Raw genomic sequence first — 23,294 nt, 5'->3', positions numbered from 1 at the left:
GCCTCCCATACGGCAGTGCGAGCAGCGCTGCTATGATTTGCCATAGCCTAGGGCAGCCTCCCACAGACTTAACTGCAGCCCGAGCCGGTAGCAGGACGCAATGTCGCGCGGGCCAGCGCCTATGATGTCAGTCAAAATGTAATGCCACGCCCAGGGGGAAATCATAATATCTCTATTGATACACTGTAGCACTAGCATCTTCTAGCTCAACCATCCCCCAACAATCCCAGTGCGGTGAGCAGGGCTTACACTACAGCACGCTTCCAGATACTCCAGCTAAGTTTAGTCAGTATAACAGCCCTACCGGCTTAACAGCCGAGGTGTTATCATCCTATTATGCGTGACAATGCATTTCAGTGCGGTGATGCGGACCACCACACTGAAATGTGTTAGTCTAACGCCTGATACGTGGTCCTTAGCAGGACTGTGTACATGGCTGCTGTTAGAATAAACTGGAAGAGAGACTGAACAATCCTCACCTCTTATTCTTTAATAGAATTGGAAATTCTTATTCACAGATGCTGTCAAATCTAACCCTATCCAATAAAGTCCTAGAAATATGTAAAACTTTATTGCAGAAGGAATTTGAATGGGGGAACATCCTTAATCCTACTGCAATTAAATTAACCATTCGGAACTGTATGCAGGGAACATATTCCCAGACTACCAATGTTATCCTGTCTGTTTGTATTTCCTGTTAAGACTTGAGACGCACAGACCCCGTCAGAGTTCCGTTCACACCCAATTAAAGCACTGCTGTTTTAAGATGGCCGCCAAGCATTTATGTAAGCAGAGCCTGTCTTTACGGTCCGTGCTTGACTTCCATAGTCCCTTTTTTGTTTCCCGGCTCGGCGGCAATTTTGGAGACTCTTAGGAAGTAAACAGACCAGTTCGTGTATGTTTACTGATGGCGTCTTCCAACCCTTGGGACCCGGTGCAGCCGTCGGCCGCTGCATTAATGCTGACCCAGTGTATCAGCTCAGGAGTCCTGAGTCAGGTGAGCAACTTCCGCGATAACCGACCTCCATCCAGTCAGTGTAATATAACATACAGAATGAAATTGAGATTCCTCGTCAACCACAAGGATGAGATGCGCCTAAACGTCCGAAGCTGCTTTCTTTGGATGTGGAGAACAAGGCTCTATTCCCAGCGTCGTTCAACATCCTGTGATTCTGGGCAAATCACTTAATCTCTCAGTGCGGAAAGCAACACGAGTCAGACCTTGTGGAATGTGGTCACGTAAATCGCCACAATGCTTTGGGGTTGAGTTCGTGCCATCTAAAATTTCAAAAAGTGAAAAAAGCCAAAATATGGGTTTTGGGCGGCTCCCTTACAGTTCCATTCTGTACACTACTGTTTACAAACCCATACTTAACATTTTGCAGATGCATTGCCCCCTCATCTAACATGCAGCATCCTGTCAACCAAATGTTTACATTTTTTTTGTGTTTTTAATTACTACTCATATGCATAGCACAAACATCGGAAGTTGTATGTCGTCAAAGATGCTTAATGCATGTATCGCTAATGGTAGTGTAGAAAAAGGAAACCTTTCTTCTCGAGGTATGGCTTTCCCCTGCACAGAAAGGATGTGGAGTTTTATTAAAGATCTACATGTCCCAGTGACGACATGCTTAAGGAAGCATTGTCAAAGCCAATGGGCCCCGTCTATGGGTACTATTTGTTCTGCAAATGGTTCAAGCCATGCTGAACAGCATAACCGACTCTGTGCCGCATGGCTTGTAAAAAAAGAAGACAGATAGTATATGTTATTGTGCAGCAGGCAGTAATGTCATCATTCTTAAAGCAGTTCATATTACAGGCAATGTTAAATAATAGCGTCTGTTAGTAACAGAATTATGGGCAGGAACTGAAGGAAGGGGGTTAATCTGATCTCATGTAAATAACGGTGAGAGAGTGTTTTGCTCACTTCTATAGTGATTGTTTATACAGTCCACATCACAAAAGGATTTGTACATTGGGGCTTACAAAGTGTAATTATTAGCAAATGAAGCAGTATTTCATTGTGCTGTACTGTGAATGGATGAAAGCCTGAGTCAGCCGTGCTGTGAGGTGAGCTTGTAACATGCAGGTTACAAACCGATATCTTACAGCGCATGAATCACTGCTTAACGTTGCTAGTTTTAGAAGGCAGCTGAAGTAAATAACGTTCTCAAGTCGCCCAGAGCATTAATAAAAAATGGGAACTCTAAGCTGTGGTGACACAGAACACTGGCTGCATCACACAAAAACATGAAACGTGTGGACAGAAAAATAATCCACTGCTGAATGGCAAATCACGCCCTATGTTGCAACAGAAAATCTTTTTCTTGTTGATCCGGTAGCAGATGTCTCCTTTTCTTTATGCTTTCCTGTGTGGACAGCATCAAGACTAGCTTATCTCCCAGTCGGTGGATGGCTGAAGTGAGATGGTCTTGGATGTGGTTAAGGTTTCTGCGCTCTGGCTTGGAACTGTAACAAAAGGAAGAGCAAGGGCATGGGAGACAAGAGAGGTAGAAGTGAAAACATGAACAGCACGTCACTTCTGCACCTCCTCAAGTGGGTGAAGGCTTTAAACGATGGGAGGGGGTTGGTAAACTGGGATGGGAAAGCAGTTTGCTTCGGTACATGCTTTCACCCACTGAACTATATTTTTGGGTAAACACGATGGAGAATTTCTTAAGTGAGTGTGTCTGGAGATAATTTATGTTTCTAGACAATGTGAAACTTCTTTTAGATATGTAGGGTATATGCATTCTAATTAGATGCTTCCATTTGTCACATTTCATGCTCGAGTTGCTCACTGAATTCTGTTTTTGCCTTTTGAAATGTGTATTTCACTTGCGCGGTAAGAGAAAAATGACAAGTACCAGAATGCAATGACGAAAACCATGACTGTATTAGTCCATCACGCTTTAGCAAAAAAATGTAAGTGCTCCGTTCTACATGGTCTTCATGTGTCTCCAAATCGTGTGACACATTCAGCTAGCAAAAATACAAAACGGGAAGGGAGCGGGCGCTTGTGTGTAGTGCTCCCAAACAAAGGACAAAGTACCTCCTAACATGGTAGCAGTGGATGGATGTAAGTACAATAAAATTACCTGGCCAATGCACTGGGGGAGGGCTGAACACAAGAAGAGGCATGACGAATGCATGCCATGCACCAACCTAAATGAAGGATTTTAACGTGACGAAGGAACGAACAAATGGTAAGCCTATAGGCGGGCTGAAGCCCACTGAATTCTACACAATAGTCTATTCGAGACAGCGCATGTGCTCTTTAGCCAAGACCGAAAAACATTTCTTGTAAAAAATACATTTTGTCCCATTTGGTGTCATGCAGTATTGTGACATTGTTTATTTTTGTATCAGAGCCATGATAGCCTCCCTGATTATGCCAGGCAGGGCCAGCAATAGGCGTGGGCAGCTGCCCAGTGCCCAATGCTTACCATAACACTGTAGGGGCGCCCATCTCTTTTTCTCTCAGCTGGGCCTCGCAGTTCCGTGTCAAAGCTGCGAGGACCAGGGAAGGGTTCCCTGGACCTCGTAATTCTGGCCAGCACTCTGAGGCCCAGCTTAGGTGTGGAGAGAGCAAAACATGTCCACTTTCTCGGTATCACAGTGTTAGACCATGGCTGCGAGGGCCAGGAAAGGTGTTTCCACTCCCCTGGGCCTCACAGCGCTGCATGTATGCCAACTTATGCATAAAAGAAAGAACGAGATATTGGAAAAAAAATCAGAGGAACACCCCTCCACTGGGTTCGCAGCTAGGACCCAGTGCTGAGAGGCCCAGCAGAGGGAGCAATCATTGGCAAAGCCAATAAGTCCCGCCTATGCAAGAGCTGTTGGCTTTGCCAGTATGTTTTAGCCATGTTATACACCAGCGTGGTTGCAGTTCAGCATGGCTAAAAGTTAGTGGCTTAGAGTTTTGTGGAGTGTTGTGGTGTAGAGGGGTGTCGAGTGGAGTGGCATATTGTCGTAGAGTGGTGAGTAGTGGAGTGGCATAAAGTGACATAGAGTAGAATAGAGGGATTTGAGTAGAGAGGCTTAGAGTTGAGTGACGTAGAGTGTCGTGGAGTGGCGTAGCAAAGAGTGGAGTAAAGTGGGGTGGAATGTCAGTGTTGTGGAGTAGTGTATAGTGGAGTATGCATGGTGTGATAGTGCAACACCTTTTGAATTGAAATGACCATTACATTTGCACAGACACACAGGTTTACTGATCTATACAGCTCACAGACGATAATGGTTGATAGCCAGTGCTTGAAATGGAAAAATATAAATGCAGGTACTCTGTAGCAGAGTACCTGCTTGTTTCAGAGAAGTGCCGGTACTCTCCAATTAAAAGTATAGCATTTCTCTTGAAAAGTGCCGGTACTCTCCCTGTCAAATAAAAAAAGTGCCAGTACTCCGTACCGGACAGTACCGGCTAATTTAAAGCACTGGTGGTAGCATCACCTAGTGTATTGATTTAATCACTTGAAAATATTGATTTCCTGCACACTTCAGAACTGCTTGATTTGTGCTTTCATTATTCAGATATATTCTGAAATATTTGTACAGTTCATTTACAGACATTTAAGTTTTGTTAGTGCTAGAAAAAAGCCTTTACTTTCATGCCCCTAGATCCTAGATTGTCAGATAAATCCTCTCACTTTGAAGTCAGAGAAAAAAAAGTAAACACCAAGCTTTCTCGGAAAACAGAGCCTAACATTTGACCTCTTTCTTTGGATCCGCAGCAAATGTGACAAGATAAGAACAACATTTAAAGGCCTGTTTCCAGAAAGTGAGTACTCAAGGAAGAATACAGCAAACAGAATATGCTCTGCCGGAGGGACAAAGACATGCTGGTTAGCTTAAAACAAATAAAGCCAGCAAATGGAATGCAAGTAAATGGGAGGTACAAAGCCAATGGTGAGCAGTGGGTGAAATGCTTTCTTAAGTCCGCTTTCAGAATGCCCCCAAGAAATCTTTAGCAAAAAGACAGCTTTGCTGTCTGGTAGACTTGAGCTTAAAAAGCCTCCTCTCCTGAGCTTCACTGCGCTAGATCATGCATATAAGGACCAGGAGAGTGAGCTCTCCTCCTGGGCCTTGCAGCGCTAGACCATGACCGTGATACTCTCTATCCATGGCCTTGCAAGACAAGAAAATGGCTGTGAGGTCCAGGGAATGGGACCACGGTCCCCTGGATCTCGGAGCACTAGACTATGGTTGGTAGGCCAAGGGGAATGGACCAAAACCAATGAGAGGGGAAGAGAACAGTTATGTGGGAAAGGCCACCGGTTTCTCTGAACTGATATACATAAACCAAAATTAGAGGTTGTCTCCCAAGCTAAGCAGTCACTTTGCCCTGCTCCTTAGTGCTCACCAGGCACCGTACATGTGTTCTTATAGAACCGTCATCCACATTCTAATGGCGTGGCATGCTTCATCATCGGGTCCTCACCTATTGAGGTGCTCACCACCTGGTGGGCTCAACCTTGCAGTGGGAGTGAACACTTTTATATTCCCTATGTTTTTAATAGAATCTTAGGACAGAAAACGTTAAAAATATCTCAAGGGAACTCTAACCCAATTCTTTAATAAGAGGTGCCCTGTGATATGGTTAAAAACATAACATGATTCAAAGAGGCATTTACTGAGACAGTGTTTCTATTCTAGGTCAACATGTTTCATCTGCTCACAAAATGAGCATATTTTATCAGGACCTTTAAGATCCTTGTACTCCTAACCTATACTGAGCAAGAGTTATGCATCCACACTTATTCCATGCAAGATCAAGAGATAGTTACCCAACCCTTCTATCCAGGGTGAGTTGTTTGAAAACTGGAGATTATCCACTTCAGGAATCGTGGCAACAGATTATGCAGGCCTTGAATGGAATGCATGCGGATGCATAATTCCTGCTTTATTTGTCCTTTCCATTTAACTACTGACTCAAAAAATAATCTCCAATCCGTTAATCTGAAAAAGGACAAAAATGTAATGCACAAGAAGCCGTACAAAGGAAGCCTCCATACAGGAGTAAGGAAGATGTGAAAATCTCCTTATCAAAATATGTTATGTTATGTTAGCCAATTTATAGAGCGCAGCGTTTACCCGGAGCAGTCTTGGCGCTAGTCCTGGGAACAACATGTGAGCCTGCGTGAGAGGGGAAGACCTACTGATTAAAAAGCCATGTCTGTAAATGCTTTCTAAATTGGAAAAGAGAGGAAGCTGTCCTTAGGGGGAGAGGGAGAAGGTTCCAAGCTGGATGCTCGCACCACAAAACTGCTTCCTCCCCATTTTTCTTTTTTAAATTTGATAAAATTGACTTTAAAAGCACCTAACAATCTTAAATTTCTAGTAGGCATATACCAGGTTAAGGATTTTTTCAAAAACAAGGGTCCAGAGTTATGAAGGGCGTTGTAAGAGAGGCACAGTGCCTTAAACGTGATTCTGTGTTTGACCTTCAGCCAATGAAGGTCCTTTAATGCACAGGAGACTGATTGGTGTCTGGGAAGTTCCAAGTCTTGCTGCAGAGTTTTGTAAAACTTGCAGTTTGTTCAAGTACTGGGCCTGCAGGTCATAGTTGAGGCCATTGCAATAATGTATTCTCGATGGTATGAGTGTGGAGATAACTGATTTCCTGGCTGCATTAGGGAGGAAAATCAGGATTCTTAATACATTATATGAAGAAGAGATTATTGCTTTGTCTTGTTTGCCTAAATTTAGGCGGTCCTCTAGAATGACTCTCAGGCTTTTTGCTTTGCTAACCGTAATAGGGAGGGATCCCATTTCAGCCGGCCAACCGGCAGCTGACCAGAAATATGAACTATTCCCACACCAAAATCACCTGTTTTCCCAGCGTTAAGCTTGAGATAGTGCTTGTCCTTCCAAGTATTGATATGTCTCATACATTGTTGAATCCGGTGACTCGTCTCAGTAAACGTATTGAGCGTTGAGAGCACGATTTGCATGTCATCTGCATAGGAATTCAAAGCAAAGCCAAAAGATTGAACCAATGGGGCTAGTTCCGCAATATAAATATTAAAAAGGGTAAGGCTAAGCGAAGATCCCTGGGGAACTCTGCAAGGAAAACTAAAGGAATTGGATGAAAAGGCATAAATGTTGATAGTATGTTGAAATTCTCATCTCACCCTCTATTTGTAATACACGAGTCTGAAACTGGCTTGTGAGGAGTACATTATTAAGCAGCATTCAAAGCATTGTGGACTTAGCAAAATGTCTGGGCATCCTACTAAATGACCACTCGAATTTCCAACAACACAATAAGGAAGGAAATAAGACGTAGATGCGATCTTCAATGGAAGGAGACCTCTTTCACAAATGTCAAGATCCATTTCCATTTGAACCTTTTACTGGCTATTCTCACAATGAGAAGCATCATTTTTTTTTCATAAAGGCTGTGTCTGGGGTGCAAGGTGGAAAAGACATTTGAAAATTAAGCAACCTATACTAGTTCTGAAGCATGAAACAGTGGATCCACACCCCATGGCTGTAAATTGTATATACCCGTAGGATTAATACCACCTGTTTGTTCCAGTTCTAATTTATTCATGATCAAGGGAGGGAGTGCTCCGCAAACTGCTAGAAGAACTGCTGTGTAACTACAGCTCGTGTCTGCCTGACAACCAGTCTCCCAGATGTGAGGACATCACTTGAAGTATACACTTTCTGCTGGAAGAGCTGAGGGTATGTGTAGTGCATTGAAGCCTGCCTTCTGGGAAAGAGAAAGTGTTGGCTTTACACAGCATGAGTTTAGACCATCAAGGAAGAGCAGCCTGACATGCTGCATTCCTCTGGCAAATCGTGTTCCAAAGGGAGACCGCTATGCACTCAAGACCCCGTCCGTGGCTGACCTTCCCCTCCCAACGATTGCTGAAGAACCAACAAGCAGATAACGTAAGCCTCTGCTTGCAATTGGAACAGAGCAACTGTAATGTGTGCCAAATTCAAGAGCGTGAGGAATTGTTTTTTGCCCATATCAGTAACGGGGGTAAGAACAAGCAAACTCCAATTTTGAACTTGTGGGATCAGCAAAACATAATGTGTGCCTGTGTCTAATTCATGCATCTGCCACAGAACACTGGCTACTAGTAGATGGGGTCTTCCGGGTGGGAGAGTGTACTTTGTTTGTGGCACCTACGTAAGATGGTAACCATGGTTACCTCCCTCTATTCACTAATCTGATTGCATTGTGTAGTATTTTGTTCTGTTTTGTGATTAAAAATATTTACGTTTTAGAGAAAGAGAATCACTGGGTTAGATATTCAGTTAACTATGTTGGTTGGGTGGAAGCTTGTGGGTGCTTGCTTGTGCTACCCTGAGAGTCAAGTACAGCAATGCTTGTACTTGACCCAATTTTTTGCAGAGCTATAGTAGAATGGGCATTGGGACACCAGTACCAAACTATCCCAACCACCTCAGTTGTGCCCCAGTAGCACTTTTCTGCCCAGTGCCCCCGCCCAAAACGGCGCGTGACACACTACAATTTGTTTTAAATTGTTAACAAATCGCAGAAACAATAGTATGTGTGTGTGTGTGTGTATATATATATATATATATAGAAAGCAGGAGACCTCTGAGCCCAGAGGTCGATGGTACACGCACTCACTCGGAATCCAAGGTGAATTAACAGTTCATTTTTATTCCAAAAAAGAAAAGTTCTTCAGCACAGCACTGCCAGTCAACAACAACACTGGCCCAACGCGTTTCGGTTCTCACTCGAACCTTGATCACGGGTTACCAAACACAGTGGTCAGACATTATTTATGTCAGTTAATGCTACTACTTCCTGTTTAAGCACTTGCAAGGCATGCTGGTTGTTGTAGTGCCTGTGTTTGTGAATTGTGCTGGTACGTACACAAAACAAAATTTATCAAGATTAAAACAAAATTAAACTCCAGTAACTGGCGGAGAGAATGCTAATTAAAGGTTAAGCTTATTAATCATCCATAAGTGGAACACTATAGGCAACGCAGTAGTAAGACAAATAATACTGACAATGATCAGATAACCATAAAGCATAGTGTTCAATGCAAATGCATATGTGACAAGTAGAAGAAAATTATTTTGATTATATCATATTAACCCTCTATTGGTGTTAAGAACAATATATGTCAGTCTCATGTGAAACTACAAGTCACAAAAAGAAGAAGAAAATACACCCCTCTGGTGGGGAGGCACATGTTGACACCAAATTCAATTGATACAAGTAAATAAACAAAAGGGCCAAAAGACCACCTTCTAGTAGGGGTTTGGCTTCTATTGAGGTTAATGTTCATAATTAGTCCGATAAAACTCTTGCATTGAAAATAAACAAAAAAACAGTTTCTTTGCAATTGGTCAGTATTATTGTGATGACTGCAAGGCTGGGGTATGTAATGAAATTATAACCATAGAGTTCACAAATGTACAAAGAGTTCCTCATCCTGGTTGAGTCCATACGGGGTCAGAGTTCTGAATGACACAATATGCTTGGATTCTTTTTGGCGGAGGAGTTTTTCTCTGTTTCCTCCACGATCCAAAGGTGGCACATGTTCAATGGCATAGTAGCGTAGTAGTTCCCATTTGCTGTCATGTGAGCTTTCCATATGCTTAGCAATGGCATTTGAACGATCAATGTTGACCGTGGCTCTGATGTGCTCTAGGATGCGTTTCTTGATTTCACAAATAGTGCTCCCTATGTATTTTAACTTACAGGGGCATTCGACAACATACACCACGTATTTGGTTTTGCAAGAAATGTGTTGCTGAATTTTCCACTTTCCTGCACTTCTGCCTTCCACCACTTTTTTCGGTATGCCAATTTTACAAGCTTTGCAGTTTTTGCATGGCCAAAAGCCCTCAATGTTGGTCCATGGTTTTTGTTGCTTGATTTTAAAATGACTGTTTGTGAGTCTGTCACCTAGATTTGGTGCTCTCCTATGGGTGACATCCGGATGATCTCCAATCAGGTCGGCAATTGTGGTGTCTAGTTTTAGGATGCCCCAATGTTTTTTTAAAATATTGACAAGATCACTGGTTTCAGTTGAGAAAGTTGTGATGAGGCGTATTTTAGTGAAATCATTCTGAGTCACCATTGGTTTGCTTTTCAAGATCTCCGTGCGATTTCTTTCTTTTGCTTTCCTGAGGCTTGTTTGAATTATCCTGTCTGGATATTGTCTTTTTTGGAATCTTATTGCCATAGCTTTGCTCTGATGTTCAAAATCATTGTTGGCGGAACAGTTTCTGCGCAAGCGTAAGAATTCCCCATAAGGTATGTTCCATTTTTGATTGGTGGGGTGGAAGCTGTCCGCATGTAGTAATGAGTTGGTTGCTGTTTGTTTTCTGAACAGGGTTGTTTGTATTGTATTGTTTTGTACATAGATTTCGATGTCTAAGAATGAGATCTTGGTTGAACTGATTTCATAGGTGAATTGTAGTTTGGTTTCATTATTGTTCAGGATTTGGAAATATGTGGCAAATTCTTCCGTAGTTCCGTCCCATATGATGAATAGATCATCGATAAAACGCCACCATGCTATGATTTTCTGCACATGATGGTCATTGTCGCTGTTCCATGCAATTTTTTGTTCGAACCAACCCATTACTAGATTTGCAAAGTTTGGTGAAAATGAAAAGCCCATGGCTGTACCTTTCATCTGTTGGTAATGTTTCTTGTTAAAAGTGAAAATGTTATTCTGCAAGCATAGAGTGATCATTTGAAGCAACATAGAATTGTGTTGTTTAAATTGAATGTTGCGTTTACCCAGAAAGAAGCTGCAGGCTTTTAGACCTATTCCATGTTCTATGTTCGTGTACAGAGACACAACATCCATTGACACAAGTTTAAATTGATGATTCCAGGGTATCCCCTCCAGTTTCTGTAATAGGTCTGTTGTATCTCTGAGATAGCTAGTTAAGTCCTTTACAATTGGCGCTAAAAAATGATCAATGTAATTGGAAATGGGTTCCATAATTGAACCGTTGGCCGAGACGATGGGTCTGCCTGGAGGTTTGTGTAAACGCTTGTGTACTTTAGGTAGAAAGTACATGGTGGCTTCAATGGGTTTTGTCACTGTGAGATATTTTTTCTCTTCTTCATCAATGAGACCTTCCTTAAGCCAGTCATTAAGATGTTGATTAATGACTGCTTGAATTTCTTTGATTGGATTGGTGCTGAGTTCTTTATAGCACGTTGTATCCTGCAGCTGATGGTCAGCTTCCCATATGTAATCAGTTTTATTGAGAATTACGACGTTTCCGCCTTTGTCAGCCGGCTTGATCTCGATTGTAGAATCCTGCTGTAAATTTTTTAGCGCTGATCTTTCCGAGGGTGAAAGATTGTCTTGTAATTTACGTTGGTTAAGATGGTATAAGTCATGTGTGATGGCTTCATGGAACAAGTCAATTTTGTTGCCCGGTGGTAGGATCGGATAGAAATAGGATTTGGGTTTTTTTCCACTTAAAGCAGTCATTAATCAACATCTTAATGACTGGCTTAAGGAAGGTCTCATTGATGAAGAAGAGAAAAAATATCTCACAGTGACAAAACCCATTGAAGCCACCATGTACTTTCTACCTAAAGTACACAAGCGTTTACACAAACCTCCAGGCAGACCCATCGTCTCGGCCAACGGTTCAATTATGGAACCCATTTCCAATTACATTGATCATTTTTTAGCGCCAATTGTAAAGGACTTAACTAGCTATCTCAGAGATACAACAGACCTATTACAGAAACTGGAGGGGATACCCTGGAATCATCAATTTAAACTTGTGTCAATGGATGTTGTGTCTCTGTACACGAACATAGAACATGGAATAGGTCTAAAAGCCTGCAGCTTCTTTCTGGGTAAACGCAACATTCAATTTAAACAACACAATTCTATGTTGCTTCAAATGATCACTCTATGCTTGCAGAATAACATTTTCACTTTTAACAAGAAACATTACCAACAGATGAAAGGTACAGCCATGGGCTTTTCATTTTCACCAAACTTTGCAAATCTAGTAATGGGTTGGTTCGAACAAAAAATTGCATGGAACAGCGACAATGACCATCATGTGCAGAAAATCATAGCATGGTGGCGTTTTATCGATGATCTATTCATCATATGGGACGGAACTACGGAAGAATTTGCCACATATTTCCAAATCCTGAACAATAATGAAACCAAACTACAATTCACCTATGAAATCAGTTCAACCAAGATCTCATTCTTAGACATCGAAATCTATGTACAAAACAATACAATACAAACAACCCTGTTCAGAAAACAAACAGCAACCAACTCATTACTACATGCGGACAGCTTCCACCCCACCAATCAAAAATGGAACATACCTTATGGGGAATTCTTACGCTTGCGCAGAAACTGTTCCGCCAACAATGATTTTGAACATCAGAGCAAAGCTATGGCAATAAGATTCCAAAAAAGACAATATCCAGACAGGATAATTCAAACAAGCCTCAGGAAAGCAAAAGAAAGAAATCGCACGGAGATCTTGAAAAGCAAACCAATGGTGACTCAGAATGATTTCACTAAAATACGCCTTATCACAACTTTCTCAACTGAAACCAGTGATCTTGTCAATATTTTAAAAAAACATTGGGGCATCCTAAAACTAGACACCACAATTGCCGACCTGATTGGAGATCATCCGGATGTCACCCATAGGAGAGCACCAAATCTAGGTGACAGACTCACAAACAGTCATTTTAAAATCAAGCAACAAAAACCATGGACCAACATTGAGGGCTTTTGGCCATGCAAAAACTGCAAAGCTTGTAAAATTGGCATACCGAAAAAAGTGGTGGAAGGCAGAAGTGGAGGAAAGTGGAAAATTCAGCAACACATTTCTTGCAAAACCAAATACGTGGTGTATGTTGTCGAATGCCCCTGTAAGTTAAAATACATAGGGAGCACTATTTGTGAAATCAAGAAACGCATCCTAGAGCACATCAGAGCCACGGTCAACATTGATCGTTCAAATGCCATTGCTAAGCATATGGAAAGCTCACATGACAGCAAATGGGAACTACTACGCTACTATGCCATTGAACATGTGCCACCTTTGGATCGTGGAGGAAACAGAGAAAAACTCCTCCGCCAAAAAGAATCCAAGCATATTGTGTCATTCAGAACTCTGACCCCGTATGGACTCAACCAGGATGAGGAACTCTTTGTACATTTGTGAACTCTATGGTTATAATTTCATTACATACCCCAGCCTTGCAGTCATCACAATAATACTGACCAATTGCAAAGAAACTGTTTTTTTGTTTATTTTCAATGCAAGAGTTTTATCGGACTAATTATGAACATTAACCTCAATAGAAGCCAAACCCCTACTAGAAGGTGGTCTTTTGGCCCTTTTGTTTATTTACTTGTATCAATTGAATTTGGTGTCAACATGTGCCTCCCCACCAGAGGGGTGTATTTTCTTCTTCTTTTTGTGACTTGTAGTTTCACATGAGACTGACATATATTGTTCTTAACACCAATAGAGGGTTAATATGATATAATCAAAATAATTTTCTTCTACTTGTCACATATGCATTTGCATTGAACACTATGCTTTATGGTTATCTGATCATTGTCAGTATTATTTGTCTTACTACTGCGTTGCCTATAGTGTTCCACTTATGGATGATTAATAAGCTTAACCTTTAATTAGCATTCTCTCCGCCAGTTACTGGAGTTTAATTTTGTTTTAATCTTGATAAATTTTGTTTTGTGTACGTACCAGCACAATTCACAAACACAGGCACTACAACAACCAGCATGCCTTGCAAGTGCTTAAACAGGAAGTAGTAGCATTAACTGACATAAATAATGTCTGACCACTGTGTTTGGTAACCCGTGATCAAGGTTCGAGTGAGAACCGAAACGCGTTGGGCCAGTGTTGTTGTTGACTGGCAGTGCTGTGCTGAAGAACTTTTCTTTTTTGGAATAAAAATGAACTGTTAATTCACCTTGGATTCCGAGTGAGTGCGTGTACCATCGACCTCTGGGCTCAGAGGTCTCCTGCTTTCTATATACACCGGCTGTCCTACCGGTTTATACACGCACCCCCCAGACCGAAGAGCGCCGTTCCTCTACCCAGGACACTACATGTTTTCATATATATATATATATATATATATATATATATATATATATATATATATATAGTAGATACTGGAAAATACTGTCAATTTTACTGCTTTAGAAGATTTCTATCCTCACTAAATAATTTTCCTGATATCTACAATTGTGCACGAGTTCTTCCTGGCCAATACATATTAGAATGTACTGCCAGTAATGTGGAACACTTAAACAATACATTTAAATACATATCTTGTCTGAAAAGTTAAGAATGCTGTTTATTCTATTGCTTTGTTATTTTCACAGAGCATGCTGGACTTTGCCCATAAATATACTCCATGCTTTACTCGAGTTACAGAACTGGAACGCCTTTTGGACATCAAGGCAGAAATAAATCAGGTATGTTACTTTTTCTTCTTTGTACATAACCTTGGTACACTCTGCTACAAGGCTGGGAAGATAACCTTGATACTCCGTAGGGCAAATCACTGCTTTAAAAAAAATGGCTGAAGCAAATCCCCTTGATACTACAAAAAATGGGAAGCTTTTTTCCTTACAGCTGCAGCCAGGAGTAGATTCTGGAAAAAGTTGTTGATGAAGCTGCAGCAAAAGAGAGTGGAGATAACCAGGTGAATATAATTAAGGACTTCCTCTATGGGTAGCCAATATCTAGGGACCCAAAAAGCCTTTCAGGGCTGGAAAGAAGTCAAATGAGGCATTTCGTGGGCCACAGCACTGTGCTGTTATATGTAAACATGGTATTTTGAGAAGCAAAGTGTTTGTCCTTAGATTTCCCAATTATCAAGGGCTTTAAAGGGCCTCATTACGAAGACGACTCAGTCTCCATCTTCAGGATGAAACGATCATGTAAGCCCCATCTGATTGCACTGGGGAAGCTCTGCAAGGAAAAAAAGACCTCGATCAACCCTGGGAAATCCTAGTGCTTGGGTGACATCCAGAGAAAGAAAAGGTAACATTTTCAGGTTAGAAAGGACAAACTTGAGCAAGAAAAATAATTCCTGTATCTTGATGTGAAAACTGCCAATCCAATGTATTCAAAGGATGGAAACGCCCCCAAACTAGAACTTCGGAGGAACTATGGCAATGGCATCAGCAGTCAAGTGGACACGATCATGTAAGCAACATATGGACGCAGGCTATCGGGAATGAAAAATGAGGGTTCAGCTCCAATACGAGTGAGGTAGGTGTAACAGAAATGAAATTCTTGAAAAAAACTTCAGTGCTATAAGAATCCCTCAGCTGCTGCCCTCAAATGTTTCCTGAGAAGGACATATTTGAATGGAAGGAGGTGAAGAAAATCTTCAACCTGATATGCAGTGAAAAGACGTATCTCGAACGTGGCTTGTTGGATGCTGTCTGGAGAAAGTTTGTGAAAACTGGCAACCCCGAACTGTATGCAAAGGGCTGGGAAGAGCACATTATCGGGCCCAGAGACCACATTTCCGTTATGCCAATAATATGAAGCTCTGATTATTAACGTCCCATTTTACAATATGAGGAATCCACATTGCATAATATTAAGTCGTCATTCCAAATAGCTGCTATGAAAAAGAATCTGAACCATCCTTATGGACTGTAACTACCCCACCCCAAGACAGCGGGCTGTTTGTGTTAACGAGATCAAATTATCTTCTCTTAGGAGTGAACTTGGTCAAATCTGTCATGTCAAGCAAATGCACATGTGCAGAAGTAAAGAAACTCTGCAACATGTGCTGTTAATATGTCAAGATGTTAGACAGTTAACTAAGAAACACCCAAAAGAAGTCCACATCCGGCCACTGCAGATCCCTCTAGCAGACCATCTACAAAAACGGCGACATTTCTGAGGGAAAGATTGGAGCAAGTAAGTCTGATGCTGGCTCTACCATAGTCTTTAACTGGCACTAGATATGGAGCTTAAACATGGCATCTAAGTAAACATATCAAAGATCCAATGTCACAGTTTAATACAAAGGGTAGAATGTGAAAAACAGCATGTTGTCTAAGGGAATTAGCATGGAGAATGTATATGGCAAAATAAAGACACCCCTGTCCCATCTCGGTGCTACTGTACGTGACTTAGAGCGCGCATCTACTTTACATTGGTCAGGCTGAGGATAGAAACACATTCCTTAAAATTATCAGCCCTGACGCGCATGTTATTTGTAGGGGTTTAAGAAATTAAAATCCCACCAAGTTATACTAGGTTCTCAGCTTGATGACAACGTGAAGGATACGGGCACAGATTTGCCAACAGTCAGACGTTCCCACAAATCTTCTCTTTGGGAGATTTTTCCAAAAGTCTTTTTTTTGTGAGGGACTGCAATATTTTCCAAACGCATGCACATCCACCTAAAAAGTAGTGCACTTCAGTGCCACGTCTGGTGGGTGAATACTTTTACCTGGCCAATGCATTTTCCTTTCCTTTTTATCATTGCCATTGATACTTTTTCAGTTCACAGTAATTCAGTGCAAAAAACAGTACGTTTTCTTAGCATCGGTAAGATTCCTGCTTTCCTGTGATAGCAATAAAGCTGTAAAGGATTTATATACCTGTTCCATATACACATGCCTGTTATGAAGCACCAATACTGTTTTGTTAAAATTATATGCAATTTTTTATTTAGGTAAAAAATGCATATATTTTTTTTATTACAAGCATATGTCTGCCACATTTGGGCAGCATACTGTTTTTCTTTTTAATTTTTTGTGTCATACCCTTACAATAAAACAAATAAAAATATAACTTGCACCAGCTTGCCAACGCCATACCTATTGGCTTTGCCAGTGCCGGGCATAAAAGTCCCATTGAACGAAAAGGGGTATGTATTCTAATGCTGTCATCGCGTTTGTGATTTAACTTGGTATGGATTTCATAATGATCATAGTCTCCAAGCAGGTAAAAATATAGACAGACAAAAATGATTCCAAAATTCGTAGAAGCATGGCTGCGATAAGTGCTGAGATTTTCTTATACAAAAGCAATGAGTATGTATAGAAGGTGAAAGATGTGACAAAGTTACAGATTGCTAAATGTTGAAGTTAGACGTACAACGTCTATGGCAGTAACTGAACATTCGAGTAATGAATAATAATTGATTTTAAAACAAAAGCGTAGTTACACTTGCCGGCGTGTCCCAGCACTCTGAAGAAAGGCCAGGGAAAGCAAGCAACCTGATGTCAGATCCTTCCAATGGTTACAAAATCAATAAACTCCACCACGACCCATTATAACCCCATAAACATGCCCCAGAGCAGATTGAATTTACCAAGTTTTTAAGACTCATGTAAAACGGCAGCTCCAACAGTCCCATCCTCAAATGAAGAGGTAGGGAATTCCAAGCTTTCGCCGCTGAAAAAGCAAAAACGTGGCCACCTGGCTTTTCTCTCCCACTGGACCACTTCCAAATTGTTGCCCGAGGACCCAAGACTGTGACTAGACTGGTGGAAGATCATCAATGAGGTCAGATATCGTGGACCCCTCTCATTTAGAAATTCAATAGCAGAAGCCCAAAGCTTTGAATAAAATTCTCTAGTTGAGTGGCAGCCAATGTAGAGTGACCAAAGCTGGACCCGCAGGAGCACGTCTCGGTAGGTTGAACACTAAGCGGGCGCAGCATTTTGTTATCTGTAATTTCCGGAGTCTCCCTTTTGTAGCCCCTAGATAGAGGATATTGCAGTAGTCTAACTGAGGAAACTAATGCCTGTACAATGGTTTTCCTGGCAGATAGCGGAAGAACATTACAAATGTTCCTTAGCATTTTAAAAGTGTTTAACCACTTCCCTGCCACGGCAAATATTTGCTGCTCCAAAGATAACATTGGGTCGAGCCAATCTCCCAGATTCTTGACTTTTTCCTTTTGGAACAGGGATAGAACCCATTACATCAGGACGATGTACAGATGGAGGGAGACTACCCCACAATGAGAACCTCAGTTTTGTTAGCATTAAGGCAACTATTGGGCATCCAGTTAGCCACCTCCACCAATCACCTTTCAAACTGGGCAGCCCCTCCTTCTACCTCCTGAGATAGAATGACTAATAATTGAGTGTCATCAGCATAAGACTCAATAGTCCCATTATGACAATCCATTTCAGCTAATGGACCACTGTGTGGCAAAGATATCTGATCTGAAATACGGTTTTTGGACCACTTAAAAGGAGCAGTATTCGAGAAAAGACGACGGCCATGTCCAAGCAGAACCCCCCCCCATAGGCAGTCACCTAGCCAATGGAGAAGTAGGCCATGAGACACGGTACTTGGATCCATCATGATCAGTCTCCATCGGCATAGTGTCTCAAACATTCAGTAGCCATCAGTAAGGCAGATTCTGTAGAATGATGCTCGCGGAAGCTGACCTGGGCTGGATGTAACAGATTATTGGCCTCTATGAACTTGGTCAACTGACTATTAACCAGTTTTTACGTCACTTTTGCAAAGAAAGGCAGCAGGGAGATGAGTCTTAAGTTTTCCAGCTGTGAGTGATTTAGGGAGTTTCCTTTTTTTTTTTGTTTTTAAACCGGGGCACCACCATTGCCTTCTAATTCAAAGGCTCTTGTCTCAATAAGAAGGACCTAACCAACAGTTTGCTCAGGTGAGGCAAAATAGCTTTCCGTGCCTGAGCATGACAAGAATTTTGGTGGGGGCCGAGTCCAGCAAGGCTTTAAAATATCTGACCTCTTGGGGGAAAGAGCCATAAAGTAAAAAAAATTATTAGCAGAGAAACGTGCAATCTCATTACAACTTTGCACTGAAGGCGAATTACAAGCTGCCACCCGCTCCAGGGAGGACAATAACTTTACCATGGGAAAGAGGTCCTTGTAAGAGTTGGCTGAGGCCTCAACTTTCTGGGCATAGTATGCCCTTGGTGGGCAACAAATCTACTTATGGTATTGCTTTAGTGCCTCTTTGTAATCAATCGTACTTTTTACACTGTAGTCCCACAGCCATACATGCTCTAGGCATTTACAAGACTTCCTGGAGATGGCTAACTCTTCGTTAAACCATTCCGCAGAGGGTTGTCAATGTGATGCCCATATCTAAGTAATGAGCACAAGTTTATCCACGGCCGCAGTAATCCAACCAAAACCGGTCTTAGCCGTATCCACATCTTCTCCTACCACTGTGATATATTGATTAAGAGTATTTAACAGAGCCTCCAGTAAAATTTGAGCCCATTTACATGATTCAAAGTGTAAAATTCACTTGGACACAACAGTCCGTGTAGATAGCAGTATCTGAAATTGTACCATGCTATGGTCTGACCATTTAACCGGCAAGGTGTCTTGCTCTGTGATCGCACCGATAATTAGCAAAAATGGGATCAAGTGTGTGCCCTGGACTAGATGTGTCAGTTGCTGTGTCTCCAATTCCTCCACCAGCGTGTTGGCTGTAAACTATTTTTATAATCCAAATGTAGGTTAACATCCCTTAACACTAACAGGTGGTTATATCTTAGCTCAAAAGATGGCCATATTCAGCCAAGACTAAGATAATTCATTGCTGGTCCAGGTGGGCGGTAAATTTAAAAACCAACAATAGTAGACTTACAGGGCAAAGTGAGAGTAAAGAGCTGCTTCACAATCTGCTACATCCAAATCCGTGAGTGGACACTGGAGAGAATGTTTAAAAATAATTGCGATACCACCCCCTCGTTGCCCGGCGCGGTTGCATCTGAATGGCATTCAAAATACCCTGAGCCGAAGAGTCGGATAGCCAGGTTTCCGTTAAAAATAATACGTCCGGAGATTGTTGAGAGATTAGATCAAAGATCTCCATTTTATATCTAGACAACAAGCGCCAATTAATAACTAAATAATGCACCTCTTGTGGTACTTGTCCACCCTCTCCTGCAGCTACCGTCCCTGCAAGCTTACTTCTTAAGCTAAAAGCTGCAGTGGTTGCACACCAAAGTGCCCTTGGAAATGTCTTTAATATGGCTACTTTCCTCTGTTAAAGCAGGAGCAAACTGACAGAGTTCCTCATTAGAGTATCTTAAAGGGGTTGGCCCTGGACGGGCAGGGGTCCTGGCACCTGGTCTAATTTGGGTGCATATGTGCCTGCCTTTGGCGTGCTGACTATGCATCCGCGCATTGGCCATCCCTAAATACCTGCCTTAAGCAGGACAGAGGTGGTTTTTATTAAATTTAAATTCTTTTATTCAATTATATAGAACAATGACAATATGACGGTTCATAACATCTTCTACATTCAGACATGCTTCCGTAAATATTATCCACTCTGGTCTAGGTGTGACACTATTACATTTTTGTGCAAAATTGGATTAATACAGTGCTACACTCTTAATATTCAACTCGAGCTCTCCGGTGATTCCACCCGGGGTGGTTCACAAATATTCCCCCGGTAAGTGTTCCACTTGCCCCATATTCTTTCGCATTTTTTTGGGGCAACCGAGAAGGACAGAGGTTGGTCGGAATCAACAAAACCCAAACTGGATGGGACAACAAAACGCAAACTGGGGCCCTGCAACCCCAGGCCAATCAGGAAGACTTCCCTTCCACAGTGACGCTACTGGCAAAATAAAGTCAGCTAAAACAGTAGCTGAAATTAAACTGAGACAAGAAACACATAAAACAAAGTTTAAAACAGCCAGGCGCCAGCTACCTCTCTGCACCATGTGGCGCTACAAGGAACTGAAAAAGTGGTGCGTTCGAGCACACCCCAGCACGCACAGTGCATATAGTCAGCTGTGAGTTTCATACTGGCCTTCAAACAAAGACCATGCCTTAATAACCTGCATTTCACAGACCGCTGCATAAGTAAAAGCTAGTAAGAATGAAGGCTTGGTATTCCAGGTAGTATTTACAATGCCTGAAAGGTGTTGTGGAAGAAAAGCAGATGTTGAATTCGGAGTCCAAAGTGTAGAGGGATCCTCCGAATGGTGCGTTAAGCATGTGCTGAAATATGCAACGGTGGCTTCTCTAAATCTCTTCTGATGCACATGAATGAATGAACGAGGGATTGTGGTCCACATGGACTCCAGGCAGCACCAACACATATTTCTTTGAATAAAACCCATATAAGAATACCCTTCTATGAGTTAAATGTTTCAGATAAGTACAGATTATACGTTACAGATGTCTCATCAGTGCAATATCCTTTGTCTGCAGGCTGTCATATGTGCCCACCATTACCACATCGGTAAGCTGACAAATTACTATCATACAGTTCCTCCTCATGGGGCCGCTTGCAATTTCATCTAGATAACACTGGCAAAAACGTAGTTGCACTTGCTAAAACTATAATTCTTTTCTTTCTAATCAAATTTTATTGATTTTATTTTTTGAATGAACATGACCCAAGAAGCTGACGTATTGTAAATAAACAAGAGAAAAGGACGAATAAAAAAACAAATACCTGCACTTTCGTTCCTGTCTCACCTTCCACCCACATTCCATCAATAAGCCACAACACTCGTCTAAGTATTAGATCACGGTCCCGTATCTTCCCAACCCTTTTCTTATCCCATGAATGTTCGAACTTCAGCATGACAGAAACACCCCCATTCTGCAACCAGGGTCTGGAACAACAATCATGTATCCATCAGGATTTCCCTAACTCTTTTCAAAACCCGATTTAGGAAAGAGTTGGAAATCACCTTTTTAAAATACACTAAATCACGATGCGCTAACAGTTCACTACCACTCAAAGAATCCACGCACCACTCCAATTGCACATTAACTGTATCTTTGTCTTTGACTCTATACATCACTCTGCTGCCGCTCACTAGGTCTGCATCTTTGCCTCTGTACGGAACTCTGCTTCATTTCACTAGGTTTTTACTGCGTCACCCTTATGCCTGCTATGAGGCAGGTCTAAGGTTTTGACACAGTGGTGTCCTAAAAGTAGCACAATGAAATCTTATAGATGTCACTGCTCCACTTCTACAAGGCTTTCTTGCAAGGGAACGCCCACCCTGCATACAATTTACCTGACGTAGGTATAAGTGATGCAGGGGTTTACAAAGTGATGCATCTGCCTAGATGCGTCACTTTGTAAATCTGGCACAACGATGCACATTATTTACGGCACTGCTGTGTCACGGAAAGTGATGCAACGTTGGCAGAAAAGTGTCACAAGGCTCTGGAGTAGCATGCTACTTGCCAAGAAAGTGCTTCAACACCCCATTAGGGGTAACAAGCGCTACATAAATGCAAACCTTTTTTTCCCTCTTCTATCCTTCCGCTATCCTTCTCAATCCAAATAACTGACTAATATCCACCACTCAAATTACTTTCATATTTCACTATATTAATTCACCACAAATCCTTATGGGTTCCAGAGTAACGTGCTACTCGCCAAGAAAGTGCTTCAACACCCCATTAGGGGTAACCAGCGCTATATAAATGCTAACCTTTTTTCCCTCTTCTATCCTTCTCAAGCCAAATAACTGACTAACCTATCCACCACTCAAATAACTTTCATATTAAACTATACTAACTCAACACTAATCCTTTAAGGGTTCCGGAGTAGCGTGCTACTCGCCAAAAAAGTGCTTTGACGCCTCATCGGGGTTAGTAAGCGCTATATAAATGCAATTACAATAGAATACAATGAATCATTTGATGCAGAGAACAAAAAGGCCCTAATTCGAACACTATAATTCTTAGACGTTCCTGTGAGTTAAATATCCATAGTCTTGTTCAGCGCTTTTCCAGGAATCATAATTTTTTAAAACAGTCCCTTGCCGTCCTCTGCTGATCCCAATTGATGCTAGTGCTTGTCCAATTGCTTTAGAAACACATTTTTATGCTGAAACTTGTATACAGAAAAACATTTTAAACCAGGAACCTTCTGGGGCATGTATGTCCGTTTCAATGATGTCTACTTGATCTTTTTGTAAAGGTCTTAGGTCTGCTGTGTCGCTTTCCAGGACTTGCATGCTTGGCCTTTCATAATTTGTATAGTCTTGTGACGAGACTGGTGGATCTAGAGGGATAGTGGAAGGGTTCCACTCAATGTTTTCTCTTAAAGGCAAGAGGCAGGGGCTCATGCTGCCAGTGTTCTACCAGTTTCCTGCATGTTTTGTTGATGTACTCGGTCAGTCCACATCTGCACCGCAGTCTAGGAAGGCTAACTTGGCACAAGTTGGTAAATTAGAACACTGCTGAGACAGAGCGATTGTTTTGCTGAAGAACTGGTGCAACATGCGCTATATGTATTAAGAGTGAATGAGCTAAAAAATGACCCTCTCCTGTTGC

The 23,294-nt window shown here is 41.7% G+C and overlaps 1 protein-coding gene across 2 annotated transcripts in view; it reads left to right on the top strand.

The window, feature by feature from the left end:
* The first annotated feature begins 737 nt into the window (after positions 1-737).
* The window catches only part of HAUS2 (HAUS augmin like complex subunit 2), an 80,196-nt gene continuing 57,639 nt past the window's right edge, over positions 738-23,294 (top strand). Inside the window, exons 1-2 of one of the 2 annotated variants that reach the window (XM_085627062.1) lie at positions 738-997; positions 14,379-14,471. In XM_085627062.1, the coding sequence (XP_085483188.1) occupies positions 908-997; positions 14,379-14,471 (183 nt within the window). In that variant the 5' untranslated portion in view covers positions 738-907. Of the gene's footprint in view, positions 998-4,736; positions 4,784-14,378; positions 14,472-23,294 lie in introns of those variants that run through there. The other variant, XM_085627063.1, reaches the window with a different exon arrangement.

Source organism: Triturus cristatus, chromosome 9 (assembly GCF_964204655.1).
Source record: "Triturus cristatus chromosome 9, aTriCri1.1, whole genome shotgun sequence".
In the NCBI taxonomy this organism is placed as follows: domain Eukaryota; kingdom Metazoa; phylum Chordata; class Amphibia; order Caudata; family Salamandridae; genus Triturus; species Triturus cristatus.
Note: the sequence above shows the minus strand (reverse complement) of the source record. Positions and strands in the feature narration are given on the sequence as shown.